This window comes from Helianthus annuus, chromosome 4 (genome assembly GCF_002127325.2).
Source record: "Helianthus annuus cultivar XRQ/B chromosome 4, HanXRQr2.0-SUNRISE, whole genome shotgun sequence".
Taxonomy (NCBI): Eukaryota; Viridiplantae; Streptophyta; class Magnoliopsida; order Asterales; family Asteraceae; genus Helianthus; species Helianthus annuus.
The window spans coordinates 84,942,869-84,956,319 of NC_035436.2; the positions used below are offsets into that span (position 1 = coordinate 84,942,869).

The 13,451-nt window shown below is 40.4% G+C and overlaps 1 protein-coding gene across 1 annotated transcript; it reads left to right on the top strand.

The window, feature by feature from the left end:
• The first annotated feature begins 439 nt into the window (after nt 1-439).
• LOC110866887 lies at nt 440-944 on the top strand. The gene is made up of 2 exons (XM_022116031.2): nt 440-618; nt 699-944. The coding sequence occupies exons 1-2, from the start codon at nt 440-442 to the stop codon at nt 874-876; spliced, it is 357 nt and encodes a 118-aa protein (XP_021971723.1). The 3' UTR covers nt 877-944.
• The last annotated feature ends 12,507 nt before the right edge of the window (nt 945-13,451 follow it).

Sequence of the window (13,451 nt, forward strand, 5' to 3'; positions counted from 1 at the left end):
GAGTAAACTGCAATTTTACCCTCTGGGGTTTAGGGTGATTGGCACCCTTACCTCCCCTAACGAAATAATTGCAATTTTACCCCCCAACGTTTGTTGTTATGTCGCAACCTTACCCCCCGGCTTCAAATTTGTTGACTGATCTGTTGACTATAACTTGAAATGACTATAATCGCATTTCATATTACCCCCTGTGTTTTGTTCTCTGTGATATTACTCCCTGCCACCACTGCCACCACCACAACCGCCACACTCGCTTTTCTTCAAATCCCTACTACAATAATAATTCCCAGCTCTAAATCATCATCATCATCATCATCACAGCCTCAACTATTCATTCCCAGCTCTAAATCATCATCACATTCCCAGCTGTTCATTTCCACCACCAAAAGCCTTTCTCTCCCTCTGGCAGCAGCAGCAGTGACATTGTTAAACCCACCAGATGCCCTTGCTGCCGGTGGTGAATTCGGGTGTCTTCAAGGGGCAATACAAGGACAAACACTTCAATGCAGGTTCAATTTTGCTCGCCTTTGGTGTCTTCGAGTCCATTGGTGGTGGAGTCAACACTTATCTCAGGTCAGGAAAACTATTTCCGGGGCCCCATCTATTTGCTGGCGCAGGTAACTTCCTTCCTTCCACTTCAAAGTGAGTCTTTGTTTAATCCCCTATTTTAACTGAACCCATATGTGGATTGGAACAACAATTACAGTGCTATGGGCCGCAGCTGCTGCACTAGTACCCCCTATGCAGAAAGGAAATGAAACTGATAGGAGCCTTCATATTGCCTTGAACGCCATAAATGTTCTCCTTTTTATATGGCAGATCCCAACCGGTTGGGATATCGTTCTTAAGGTCTTTAAGTTCACCAAATGGCCCTAGTTATTATCTTGATCATCCATTCTTTTGTATTCTAGGTATCATTTAATTCTACTCATACTAAAAATAAATACATACTGAAGCATGTTTGACTAGTCACAAAGATATATAAATCAACTATTGTTTGTTATTCATCTTGAACATATATCATATATACAGGGACTGGACCTAAAAAGAATCAGAATCCATGCCTTTTAAGTAGACCGTTGACTGACTGGTCATATTATTCGCTCTCTCACAATAATACTAATACCATTACCTAAATGATGAGATGATAAACGAGGTGGTTCCTGAAAGCTCCGGCGAGAATGATGCGGTGGCGATGGTTGATGAAAGCTCTGACGACAATTGGGGTAAAGAGAGTGAGAAGAGAGAAAGAAAGACAGAGAGTTTTTGGTTTACATATTTTTTAATCTTTTGTTTTCTTCATACTATGAACGGCGGCATTGGTGTTTGTGATGGTGAATGGCGGTGGCAGTGGTGGCAGGGGGTAATATCACAGAGTGAACAAAACACAGGGGGTAATATGAAAGGGCATTATAGTCATTTCAAGTTATAGTCAACAGATCAGTCAACAAATTTGAAGCCGGGGGGTAAGGTTGCGACATAACAGCAAACATTGGGGGGTAAAATTGCAATTATTTCGCTAGGGGGGTAAAATTGCAGTTTACTCTATATATTATTTTGACGGCAGAGAGGGCTGGACGAAAAAGAACATATATATATATATAATTCAGAGGCATACATCAGCCGAAAAGAGAGGCATGTCATCAGCATCGATCAGATCAGGGACGAACGGGCAAGAAGGAATTATTGGGGTTGAAGATCAAGAAGCTTGGAACTCAAGGGATTACGGTTTTAGCTTATCGGGTTCTTTTATTTTCTAGTTTCTTTTATTCTATGTCAATAAATTCTTTATTTGAACTTCGTTTATTTGTTTTTAAAACCATGCTTGGCTAAACATTTAAGCCACTTAGACTTGATGAATGGATTGATATGAAGTTTTTATCTTTTTCGTTATTTGCATGAATGTTATGGATTGATTGTGTTTAGTAAAGAGTTGTTTTATTGATTTGATGCACATGTGTACTTTAATTTGGTTTATTATTGTCATTTGCTTCGTATGATTCTTAGTGACGGTCTATATCACAACATAGAGTCATACTAGGGTTTAGGATTTTGGTGAGTGTCTATATCACATAAGAAATCTTAACTCCTTAGGGAGAATCGGCCGATAACCCCTAGAAGTAATTGTTAGTAATTTGCTAGGCTTTAGTGTTCTGCTAGTCCTAATACCTGGAAAGTGAGGGGCTATTGATAGGTCTTACCCGGCGAATTGCTTTAGATAGTCCTTGGAAAAGGTCGTGAATTTACTTGCCCTGTCGGTTTATTAGTCTATCAAGTCAAGTTTAATAATTCAAGCTACCCTAGATCTATGATTGGAAAAGAGTAGGTCAACATTAGGGTACTTACACAATAATTAGACAATTGGAAAGACGTCTAATAACCGGTAGGATTAACGGCCTAGGTAACGCCATAAGTTTCACCTCGAGAAGGGTTGAGGGGCTTAGTTGGTGTTTAATAGGTTTAGTACTTTAAGATCCCGGTTCCATAATTCATGCACTTAACTTAATTGGTAATTCTTTAAAGTCAATCCAGGATTTTAGTCTAGGTGGTCTCGTTTCTCATATAAGAATCGTCTTTGTTTTCCTTCGTATTTAGTCTAGTTTTAGTTAACTAATTAGTTTATATAGATTTCCTTAGTTTTTCAGTAACCCCCCCCCCCCAAACCAATTAAACAGTTAGAGTCTGTGTCAGTCTAGGTCTAGATAGAGTCTAATTAGCGTAATTAGAGAGTCTTGTGGGTTCGATACTCAGACTTACTGTAGCTATACTGCATTCATCGGTACACTTGCCGGTTGCATGGTTTAGTTTTAGATCGAATCTAAGTTTATAAATTTAAAGCTTAGAGTGTCTAGATTAGGTTAATTTTAGTAGTTTTTATTTAACCACTTTTAGCACATCAAGTTTTTGGCGCCGTTGCCGGGGACTCTTGGTAATTGCGTTGATTACTTTATCTGGACTTAATTGACATCATACGTGCTACTTGCTTTTCTATATTGAGTCGTAGGAGTCTAATTGTCCGTGTCTTTTAGTTTTGTTTTATTTTTATTTTATTTTATTTTATTTATATTGAGTCTAGAAAATATGTGTGAAATTTGTGTTAGGGGGGGCATTTTACAGTTAAATGCCCACAATATGCGGGGTCCTCTGCGTATTATTATACTAACCCCTTTGTGTAACCGCAGCCATATTTTTCACAGGGGAATTCCTCGTACCAGTATGAGGAACCATATCACCAGCCCCAACAGCAAAATTCTGAAGTCTATGAGCAGGACCAGCTGGATAGGATATGGGGTTGTTAGTTCAACTGGTAGCTACGGACGAGACTACTCAGAAATGATTCAAGAACATGAAGTCCTGTTTCAAAATCACCAGTCTATACTCTCAGACATTCGATGTTCAATAGAAGAAATGTTTAGGAGATTAAAAGAAGCAATAGAAACTGAGAATAAGGGCATCATTGGTTTTGGTTGTGAAGAAGTGGAGACTATGATGCAAATGGCTAATTGCGAGATATTGAGAGCGAGTGTGGAAGAAGTAGACGAGTGGCAAGTCTACCAGGGATCATTGGTTAAAGGGGTAGATGTTGATGATGAATTAGATATAGGAGATTCCTTAGGTAGTCTGTTTGATGATGAGGTAGAAGTTGAGATCGAGAGAAAAGTGTTAAGTTGGGAAGATGAGTTTTTAGGGGAGTTAGAAGGTTTATCAGAATCTGAACAAGTAGGGGAATTTGATCCATTAGGTGATTTAGCAAATTTAGAAGCCCTACTAGAAGGTAAACCCGAGAAAATAAGTGAACCCACACCGCACATAGAAATTAAGTGTGGGGATCTTCCCAATGAAGTAGAGGGAATGGTGGAAGATGAAGAACATCATCGCTGGCCCGTGGTAGAGGTAACTAAAGATTCAAGGCCACGGGAGAGGGCAAGAAAGAAAGAAAGAACCTGGAAACCGGAGATGGTTCTGGGTCGAAAGATCGGCGAAACAGAAAATGGAGCAATTAAAGTGCAACCACGACCGCTCTTATCGTTACATGCCATGCATCCGGTCCATTCCATGTAAGTTTAAATATTGGTGGTCTGACCTGTTTGAATGTTTTACAATGTTTTTCAATTTTATAAAAAGCTTTACTTTGTCTTCTGATTCCATCATTAAATTTTTAAATATTTATAAAGACCGGGTGGAATTAAATGGGTTAGACCGGGTTCAGATCAAAGAGAAACCTCCTGATTAAGTTCAAGTGTGGGGAGGTTTTGTAGAGTTTGTATTTTGAGTCTTTTATTTTGTATATTGAGTCTTATTTAGTAGTGTTTGAGTCGTATTTTGTTTAGATTCGGTACTGCTTTGGTTTTTGCTTGTTTTTATTTATGCAGGTTTGAATCGTACCACCCGTACTCAATCTCTATTCGGGTAATTTTGGAGCTGCTTTTCAGATTTCAGGCATTTACCAAGTGTACCAGTCAGAGTCAAAGCCGATCGCGACCGAAATGCTATACGATCGAGCTGGATTGGACGAAAGTTTGTGAAGCTTATGCGTTATATTACCAGCTAAGTCCTTTCCGTTTTGCCCTTTGTCTTTTATTTCTTATTTATTTTAGTCTTTTGAGTCTGTTTCCATCCTACATTGAGGGCAATATAGAGTTTAAGTGTGGGGATGAGAAACTATCGTTTAGTGTCTTAGTTAGTAGAGTCTTGAGTCATAAAAATTTGAAAAATACAAAAAATTAAAAATTTAAAAAAATAAAAAAAATAATTGAAAAAATAAAAAAAAATTGAAAAAATTTGAAAATGTCTTTTGAAATAAGAAGTTTGCAAAATTAATACGGAAAATGATAGAAAAGATGAATTTTTGCTCGGGTTCAAATAATAATAGTATGAGATTAATTAAGTTGAGCTTGTGTCTAGCTAGGGATATGTGAATAGGCCCGGGTTTGGTTTTAAGTCTCTTTGAGTTAATATATCTTAATTGTCGGTCTGCTAGTGGGTTTTCGCCTGGGAAATATGGGAAATTGAAACATCCAATAATAGTATAAGGGACACCGTTACAAGTTAAAACCGTTAGAGTTTGTGATCATGCGAAACTAATGAAAAAAAAATAGAAAAATGATGAGCTAGAAACTGAATGAAACTAGCGCATTTCTATGTAGTCTGGGTTGGGGATAGTGACTTTACAACCGGATTACCCCTGGGATGTGTGAAATCGACCTTGCAAAGAAAAGAAAAAAAAGTACCGAAACCTAAGTAATCCGAGTTGGGGATAACGACTCTACAGCCGAATTGCCTCTTGGTTAGGGAAAGCAACGTCTACGCTCATTGAAAGAAAAAAAAAGAGAGAAAGAAAAGTGAAAAAAATGGAAAAAGAAAAAAATCTGATTGTAAACTCTCTTGTTTTTGATATAAGACGGTTGGGAATTGGTCCAGTGATCGTTCCTTTAGTTCTATTAGCTTGAGGCGGGAGTAGGTAGACTGTAGATTCTAGCGTGAGACCCTAGATAGATTGACCGCACTTAAATTAAATTTACATGATAAGGGCTTGAGATTGGATTCGGGTTTAAGGGGACAAATATATTCGCAATCGCGACTAACGCAAGTTTTGGTTTTAATAAAGTATACCTATGTTTTGACCCGAGTGATTATTTATCTCTGATTCCGTTGCATGAGTCTTTTTCACGGACGAAAAAAGGTTAAGTGTGGGGATATTTGATGTGCGGTAAAATACACATATTTGTCCTGTGTAAATTGTATAATTATTGTATAGGTTTTATTTGTTTTTATTTAGTTTTAGTATTATATTATATTATTTGGTGTTTTGCTAGGTCCTGGTACAAATGGAGCGAAAAAGAGTAAAAAGGACATAATAAGCCAGTTTGGCAGAGTAGGATACCAGTGACCGAATAAAATTGCCGCTATTTTTCTCGAGCGAGCCGAACCCACTATCTCTATTTTATAAACTCGAGGGACTAAAGTGCAATAAAAGAAAAGCTATTTAAAAATAGCTTATAGAAGTTAAGGGACCAAACTTGCATAAATGATGAAAGTTGAATTAATATTCAACTCCATCACAAAATAAGAAATCATGAAGATCTGTTGTTGACCGAATTCAATTATACTTTGTGTTTGGGCTATTTGGATGTTTAGCAAGAGCAGGCCCAATCAAATTTTGATGTTTAGCAAGAAGTTGGCCATCTTGAAACCAATAATCGATATTATACATATATTGGGGGCCCCTTTCTTGTGGATGGTTTTTCTAACAGCAAGTGGAGAAGGTATATATATATTATTTTGACGGCATAGAGGGCTGGACGAAAAAGAACAAATATATATATAATTTAGAGGCATACATCAGCCGGAAGGAGGGGGGACGCACGAAAAGAGAGGCATATCATCAGCATGGATCAGATCAGGACGAACCGGCAAGAAGGAATTATTGGGGTTGAAGATCAAAAAGCTTGAAACTTAAGGGATTACGGTTTTAGCTTACCGGGTTCTTTTATTTTCTAGTTTCTTTTATTCTATGTCAATAAATTCTTTATTTGAACTTTGTTTATTTGTTTTTAAAACCATCCTTGGCTAAACATTTAAGTCACTTTGTGTGCCTAGGCTTGGCCTGTCAAGTCTAGTAGTGTGTGTCAACTTTTGCCACACCCTGTTTTTTGATTCTTTATAAAATTCATCGGGGTAACCCTTTACCCAAAAAACATTTAAGTCACTTAGACTTGATGAATGGATTGATATGAAGTTTTTATCTTTTTCGTTATTTGCATGAATGTTGTGGATTGATTGTGTTTAGTAAAGGGTTTGTTTTATTAATTTGATGCACATGCGTACTTTAATTTGGTTTATTATTGTCATTTGCTTCGTATGATTCTTAGTGACGGTCTATATCACAACATAGAGTCATACTAGGGTTTAGGATTTTGGTGAGTGTCTATATCACATAAGAAATCTTAACTCCTTAGGAAGAACCGGCCGATAACCCCTAGAAGTAATTGTTAGTAATTTGCTAGGTTTTAGTGTTCTGCTAGTCCTAATACCTGGAAAGTGAGGGGCTATTGATAGGTCTTACCTGGCGAATTGCTTTAGACAGTCCCTGGAAAAGGTCGTGAATTTAGTTGCCCCGTCGGTTTATTAGTCTATCAAGTCAAGCTACCCTAGATCTAAGATTGGAAAAGAGTAGGCCAACATTAGGGTACTTACACAATAATTAGACAACTGGAAAGACGTCTAATAACCGGTAAGATTAACGGCCTAGGTAATGCCATATGTTTCACCTCGAGAAGGGTTGAGGGGCTTAGTTGGTGTTTAATAGGTTTAGTACTTTAAGTTCCCGGTTCCATAATTCATGCACTTAACTTAATTGGTAATTCTTTAAAGTCAATCCAGGATTCTAGTCTAGGTGGTCTTGTCTCTAATATAAGAATCGTCTTTGTTTTCCTTCGTATTTAGTCTAATTTTAGTTAATTAATTAGTTTTAATAGATTTCCTTAGTTTTTCAGTAACCCCCCCCCCCCCAACCAATTAAACAGTTAGAGTCTGTGTCAGTCTAGGTCTAGATAGAGTCTAATTAGCATAATTAGAGAGTCTCGTGGGTTCGATACTCGGACTTACTGTAGCTATACTGCATTGATCGGTACACTTGCCGGTTGCGTGGTTTAGTTTTAGATCGAGTCTAAGTTTATAAATTTAAAGCTTAGAGTGTCTAGATTAGGTTAATTTTAGTAGTTTTTATTTAACCACTTTTAGCACATCAAGTTTTTGGCGCCGTTTCCGGGGACTCTTGGTAATTGCGTTGATTACTTTATCTGGACTTAATTGACACCATACGTGCTACTTGCTTTTCTATATTGAGTCGTAAGAGTCTAATTGTCCGTGTCTTTTAGTTTTGTTTTATTTTTATTTTATTTTATTTATATTGAGCATAGAAAATATGTGTGAAATTTGTTGGGGGGGGGGGGCATTTTACAGTTAAATGCCCACAATATGAGGGGTCCTCTGCGTATTATTATACTAACCCCTTTGTGCAACCGCAGCCATATTTTTCACAGGGGTATTCCTCGTACAAGTATGAGGAACCATATCACCAGCCCCAACAGCAAAATTCTGAAGTCTTTGAGCAGGAGCAGCTGGATAGGATAATGGGGTTGTTTGTTCAACTGGTAGCTACGGATGAGACTACTCAGAAAATGATTCAAGAACATGAAGTCCTGTTTCAAAATCACCAGTCTATACTCTTAGACATTCAATGTTCAGTAGAAGAAATGTTTAGGAGATTAAAAGAAGCAATAGAAACTGAGAATATGGGCATCATTGATTTTGGTTGTGAAGAAGAGGAGACTATGATGCAAATGGCTAATTGTGGGATATTGAGAGAGTGTGTGGAAGAAGTAGACGAGTGGCAAGTCTACCAGGAATCATATCAAGTCTACCAGGAATCATATCAACGGAAACTTCCACAGTTTGCGTTTGGAACGAGACGGTATGACTACGTGTCAAACAACGGAAACCCCATCAAATCTAAGTCATCCGATCGGATGGGAATCACCCTTGTCCGATCAGTAGCTGTTCTTGACGGACTTCATGTTCAACCTGTTAAGTCAGTCATCTCGTCGATAGAAATCGGTTCTCAGACCGGCACTTCACTAGAGCATGAGTAGAAGGCTTGAACGAGGTCAGATTCTATCGGTTTTTGGGTGTAAAGTATAGGACATTGAAGAAAAGTGGAAATCAATTGGAAAATGTTTAGTTTTAAGAGAAATCAGTGTATAAACATTGTAGAAATCCTTTGGATCTGAGTTGTTCTTGGTGGAATGAGGTCACACTTTGGTGTTCATGAGAACCCATGATGACATCATACTAGAACAACCCAAATCCACAGATTCCATGGTGAAAAGTTGAGATTTGTGGGTGAAATTGATGAGAGAGTATGTGTAGATCAAGGAAGGTTTGAGACGAAAACTTACAAGAATTGCGAGGAATCGAGAGAAAAGTGTCGAGAATGCAAAGGGTCGAAGGAGAGCTGTCACATCACGTGAATAGTGATGTGACAGGTGGGTATTTATAGGGGAAGGAGGAGAAAGGTGGTGTAGGTTAGTGGGTCGGATGGCCTTTCGATCGGATGGTCTTTCGTTCGGATGGCCATTCGATCGAAGGGTCATTCAATCGAAGGGCTTTAGCGAGTTGGTTTATGACTTTTCGTTTCGTGCGTTGAGCGTATCGATGCGTTTAAGTGGGTGTAGAATAAGCGATGCGATAGTTTTAAATAATGGTTACACAAATAACATAACTAACATACAGCAACAGAAGTAAACTTGCATTTCCAGTTTGCGATGAGGTTGCGTTGCGATAGAGTTGCGATTGCGTCTGCGATTAATCACCTCAAAACATATAATAAACATGCACAAGTAACACGTAATAGCACACACACGTAAAACAATATCTAGAACTGCGATTCAAGTTGCGATGCGATTGCGATGAGATTAGCGTTAAGTAGATTAGCGTTTAAACTGCGTTTATTGCATTGTTACTCCACATAATACAACTAAAATAACATAAATTAAAGCATCGATTAACGAGGTTCGAAAGTACAATTAATAATTAAGCAAGTAATGACAGGTCGAATTAGCAATCTTTTCTTCCTTTGACTTTGACTTTGACTTGTACTTTGACTTCAAGAAAATCGGGTTGTTACAGCCTCCCCTACCTTAGGGAATTTCGTCCCAAAATTAAGGTGCAGGCGTAACGAATAGCTGTGGATACTTAGCCTTCATGTCACTTTCGAGTTCCCAGGTGAACTCGGCGCCGCGTTTGCCTTCCCAACGAACCTTCACTATGGGAACGTGTGAGCGTCGGAGCTTCTTGGTTTCTCGATCCTTGATCTCGATTGGCTTTTCCACGAAGTGTAATGTTTCGTCCACTTGTAGATCCTCAAGTGGTACATGTAAACTCTGCTCGGCGAGGCACTTTTTGAGGTTCGAAACATGGAAAGTCGGGTGGATGTTGCTAAGTTCCTCCGGTAGTTCGAGTCTGTAGGCCACTTTGCCAATCCATTCCAGAATTTTAAAGGGACCAACATATTGAGGCGCGAGCTTTCCTTTCTTGCCGAATCTGATCACCGCCTTCCAAGGTGAAACCTTAAGGAGCACGTGATCGCCAACGTCAAATTCAAGGGGCTTGCAGCGTCTATCGGCATGACTTTTCTGACGACTCCGAGCTTCAGCAGACTGTCTCGAATTTGGAGGATCTTGTCAGTCGTTTCTTGCAGCAGCTCAGGACCGGTAATTTGTGCATCTCCGATCTCGTGCCACAGAATAGGCGATCGACATTTTCTTCCATACAATGCCTCAAATGGTGCCATTTGAATGCTAGAATGATAACTGTTGTTGTACGAGAATTCGACCAAAGGTAAGTGCGCGTCCCAATTACCATCGAAATCTATGACACACGAGCGAAACATGTCTTCAAGAGTACGTATCGTGCGTTCAGTCTGACCATCGGTTTGGGGATGGAAAGCGGTACTTAGATTAAGAGTAGTACCGAGAGCAGATTGAAACGTTTCCCAAAGGCGCGAGTAAACCGACCATCGCGGTCAGAGATGATATCACGAGGCATCCCGTTTCGACAGATGATTTCGTCGGTGTAGATCCGTGCTAATCGTTCTACCTTAAAGTCTTCTCGTATTGGCAGAAAATGAGCAGATTTTGTAAGTCGATCAACGATAACCCGGATGCTATCGTGACCTGGGTGCGCGGAAGTATCGTTATAAAGTCCATGGCTATACTCTCCCATTTCCACATAGAAATCTCAGGTTGCACAAGTAAGCCAGAGGGTCTTTGTTGCTCAGCCATGACTTTCGAACGAGTCAGGCACTTTGAAACATAGATAGCGATATTGTTTTTCATTCCAGGACACCAATACCGTAGACGAAGGCCGTGGTACATCTTGTCGGCACCGGGATGAATGGAATATCGAGACTTGTGAGCTTCAGTCAACAATATATCTCGAAGGTTATTGCGACTTGGAATCCAGATGCGGTCTAGATAGTAGTAAATACCGTTCGATTTGGTGACAAATTAAGATTCAGCCCCACACTTCTTCATTTCCTCTCGCATGGTATTCTCAATGAAGTAGGCATGTTAGGCGTCACGAATTAGCGCTTCGAGGTCGTGCTGGGCGTAAGTATTACAAACGCTATGCAAATAGCTTCGTCGACTTAGAGCATCGGCAACGACATTTGCTTTGCCAGGGTGATAACGAATCTCATAGTCATAATCGTTAAGAAGTTTAACCCATCGGCGTTGGCGCATATTTAGTTCTTTTTGATTCAGGATATGTTGCAGGCTCTTATGGTCGGTGAAGACCGTACACTTAGTACCGTAAAGGTAGTGTCGCCAAATCTTCAACGCAAAAACAACTACACCAAGCTCGAGATCGTGGGTTGTATATTTCTTCTCGTGGATCTTGAGCTGACGAGAGGCGTATGCGATAACCTTGTCCCGTTGCATAAGGACACAACCGAGACCGAGGTTAGAGGCATCGCAGTAGACAACGAAGTCATCGTTTCTGTCGGGTAACGCGAGGATAGGAGCATTGCAGAGCATATGCTTCAGAGTTTGAAAGGCTTGCTCTTGTTCGGTTTCCCAAACAAAAAGGCTTGTCTTTATGCGTGAGAGAAGTAAGCGGAACGACGATTTTCGAGAAATCAGCGATGAATCAACGGTACTAGCCCACCAATCCGAGGAACGAACGAACTTCGGATGGTGATTTTGGTGTAACCCAACTCTTAACAGCTTCGATCTTCGCGGGGTCGACGTGTATACCTTGACTATTGACGATGTGACCGAGGAATTGAACCTCCTTTAGCCTAAATTCACACTTGGAGAACTTGGCATAGAGTTGATTCCCTTAGAGCAACTCGAGAACCAAACGTAGATGCTGCGCGTGTTCGGCTTTCGACTTCGAATAGATAAGGATATCATCGATAAACACGATGACGAAGCGGTCGAGAAATGGTTTACACACGCGATTCATCAAATCCATGAAAACCGCGGGTGCGTTGGTTAAACCAAAGGGCATTACGATGAATTCATAATGGCCGTATCGGGTTTGGAAAGAGGTTTTGGGTATATCTTCCTCCTGGATTCGTAACTGGTGATAGTTTGACCGTAAACCGATCTTCGAGAAACACGTAGCACCTTGCAATTGATCAAACAAATCATCGATTCAGGGCAGGAGATAACGATTCTTGATAGTCAGCTTATTCAATTCCCTATAATTGATGCACATCCGGAACGATCTGTCCTTCTTTTTGACGAAAAGGACAGGTGCGCCCCAAGGAGAGGTGCTAGGGCGAATGAAGGCTTTGTCAAGCAATTCCTGGAGTTGACTCGAGAGTTCACGCATTTCAGACGGGGCGTGGCGATAGGGAGCTTTAGCAACGGGATTTGCTCCAGGAATGAGGTCGATACGGAAATCAATATCACGACTCAGGGGTAAACCAGGTAAATCATTTGGAAAGACGTTAGGAAAATCACGAACCACAGGCACCTTATCCATTGCCTTCCTTTCCTTTTCCTCCACTACAATGTGCGCCAAGAAATCTTTGTATTCCTTGTAGAGATACTTGCTCGCTTGTATGCAAGACATGAGTTTGAGGTCCTTTGATGAGACTTTGCCATAGACACATAGTTGATCACCATTAGCTTGCGAGAAACGAATCATTTTGTCAAAGCAAACGACTTCAGCACGATTTTCGTGAAGAAAATCCATGCCTACTATGATATCAAAACTACCAAGCTGCATCGGAATAAGGTCGATAGGAAAGACGTGATTTTTGAGTTCAAGCGTACAATCACGTAGAACGGAATTAACAGTGACGGTTGTTCCAGTAGCAACTTCTACGTCGAACGTTGAAGGGAGGTTAGCGCGTTTAGAGTTTAGGAGCTTTTCGAATTCTAACGATACAAAACATTTATCGGCTCCAGTATCAAATAAACACGAAGCATATATACCGTTGACAAGGAACATACCATTAACCACATTGTTGCGTGCTTGCGCCTGGCAGGCGTTGATGTTGAATGCACGTCCACGGGCTGCTGGCTGTTGCTGCTGCTGCTGGGGCTGCTGCTGTTGATGTTGTTGCGCTGGTGGTTGTTGTGGCTCTTGCTTCACCACTTTGTTTGGGCAGACATTTGCAAAGTGGTTGGGATCACCACATGCAAAGCAGGCTCTTGCGTGAGCAGGAGCTACTTGTTGGCCCTGGGGAGCAGGAAGAGGAGCTGGCAGTGCAGGAGCTTGACCTTGAGCTTGAACTTGACAGGGACCAGTACGGCAGTTGTCAGTAAAGTATCCGTACAGGTTGCAGTGAACACAAAATCGGCATGCAATCCCAACAGGATGATGATAAGTGCAGGTAAGGCACAGTGGGTGCGGACCAGTATCTGGACGCTTAGCAG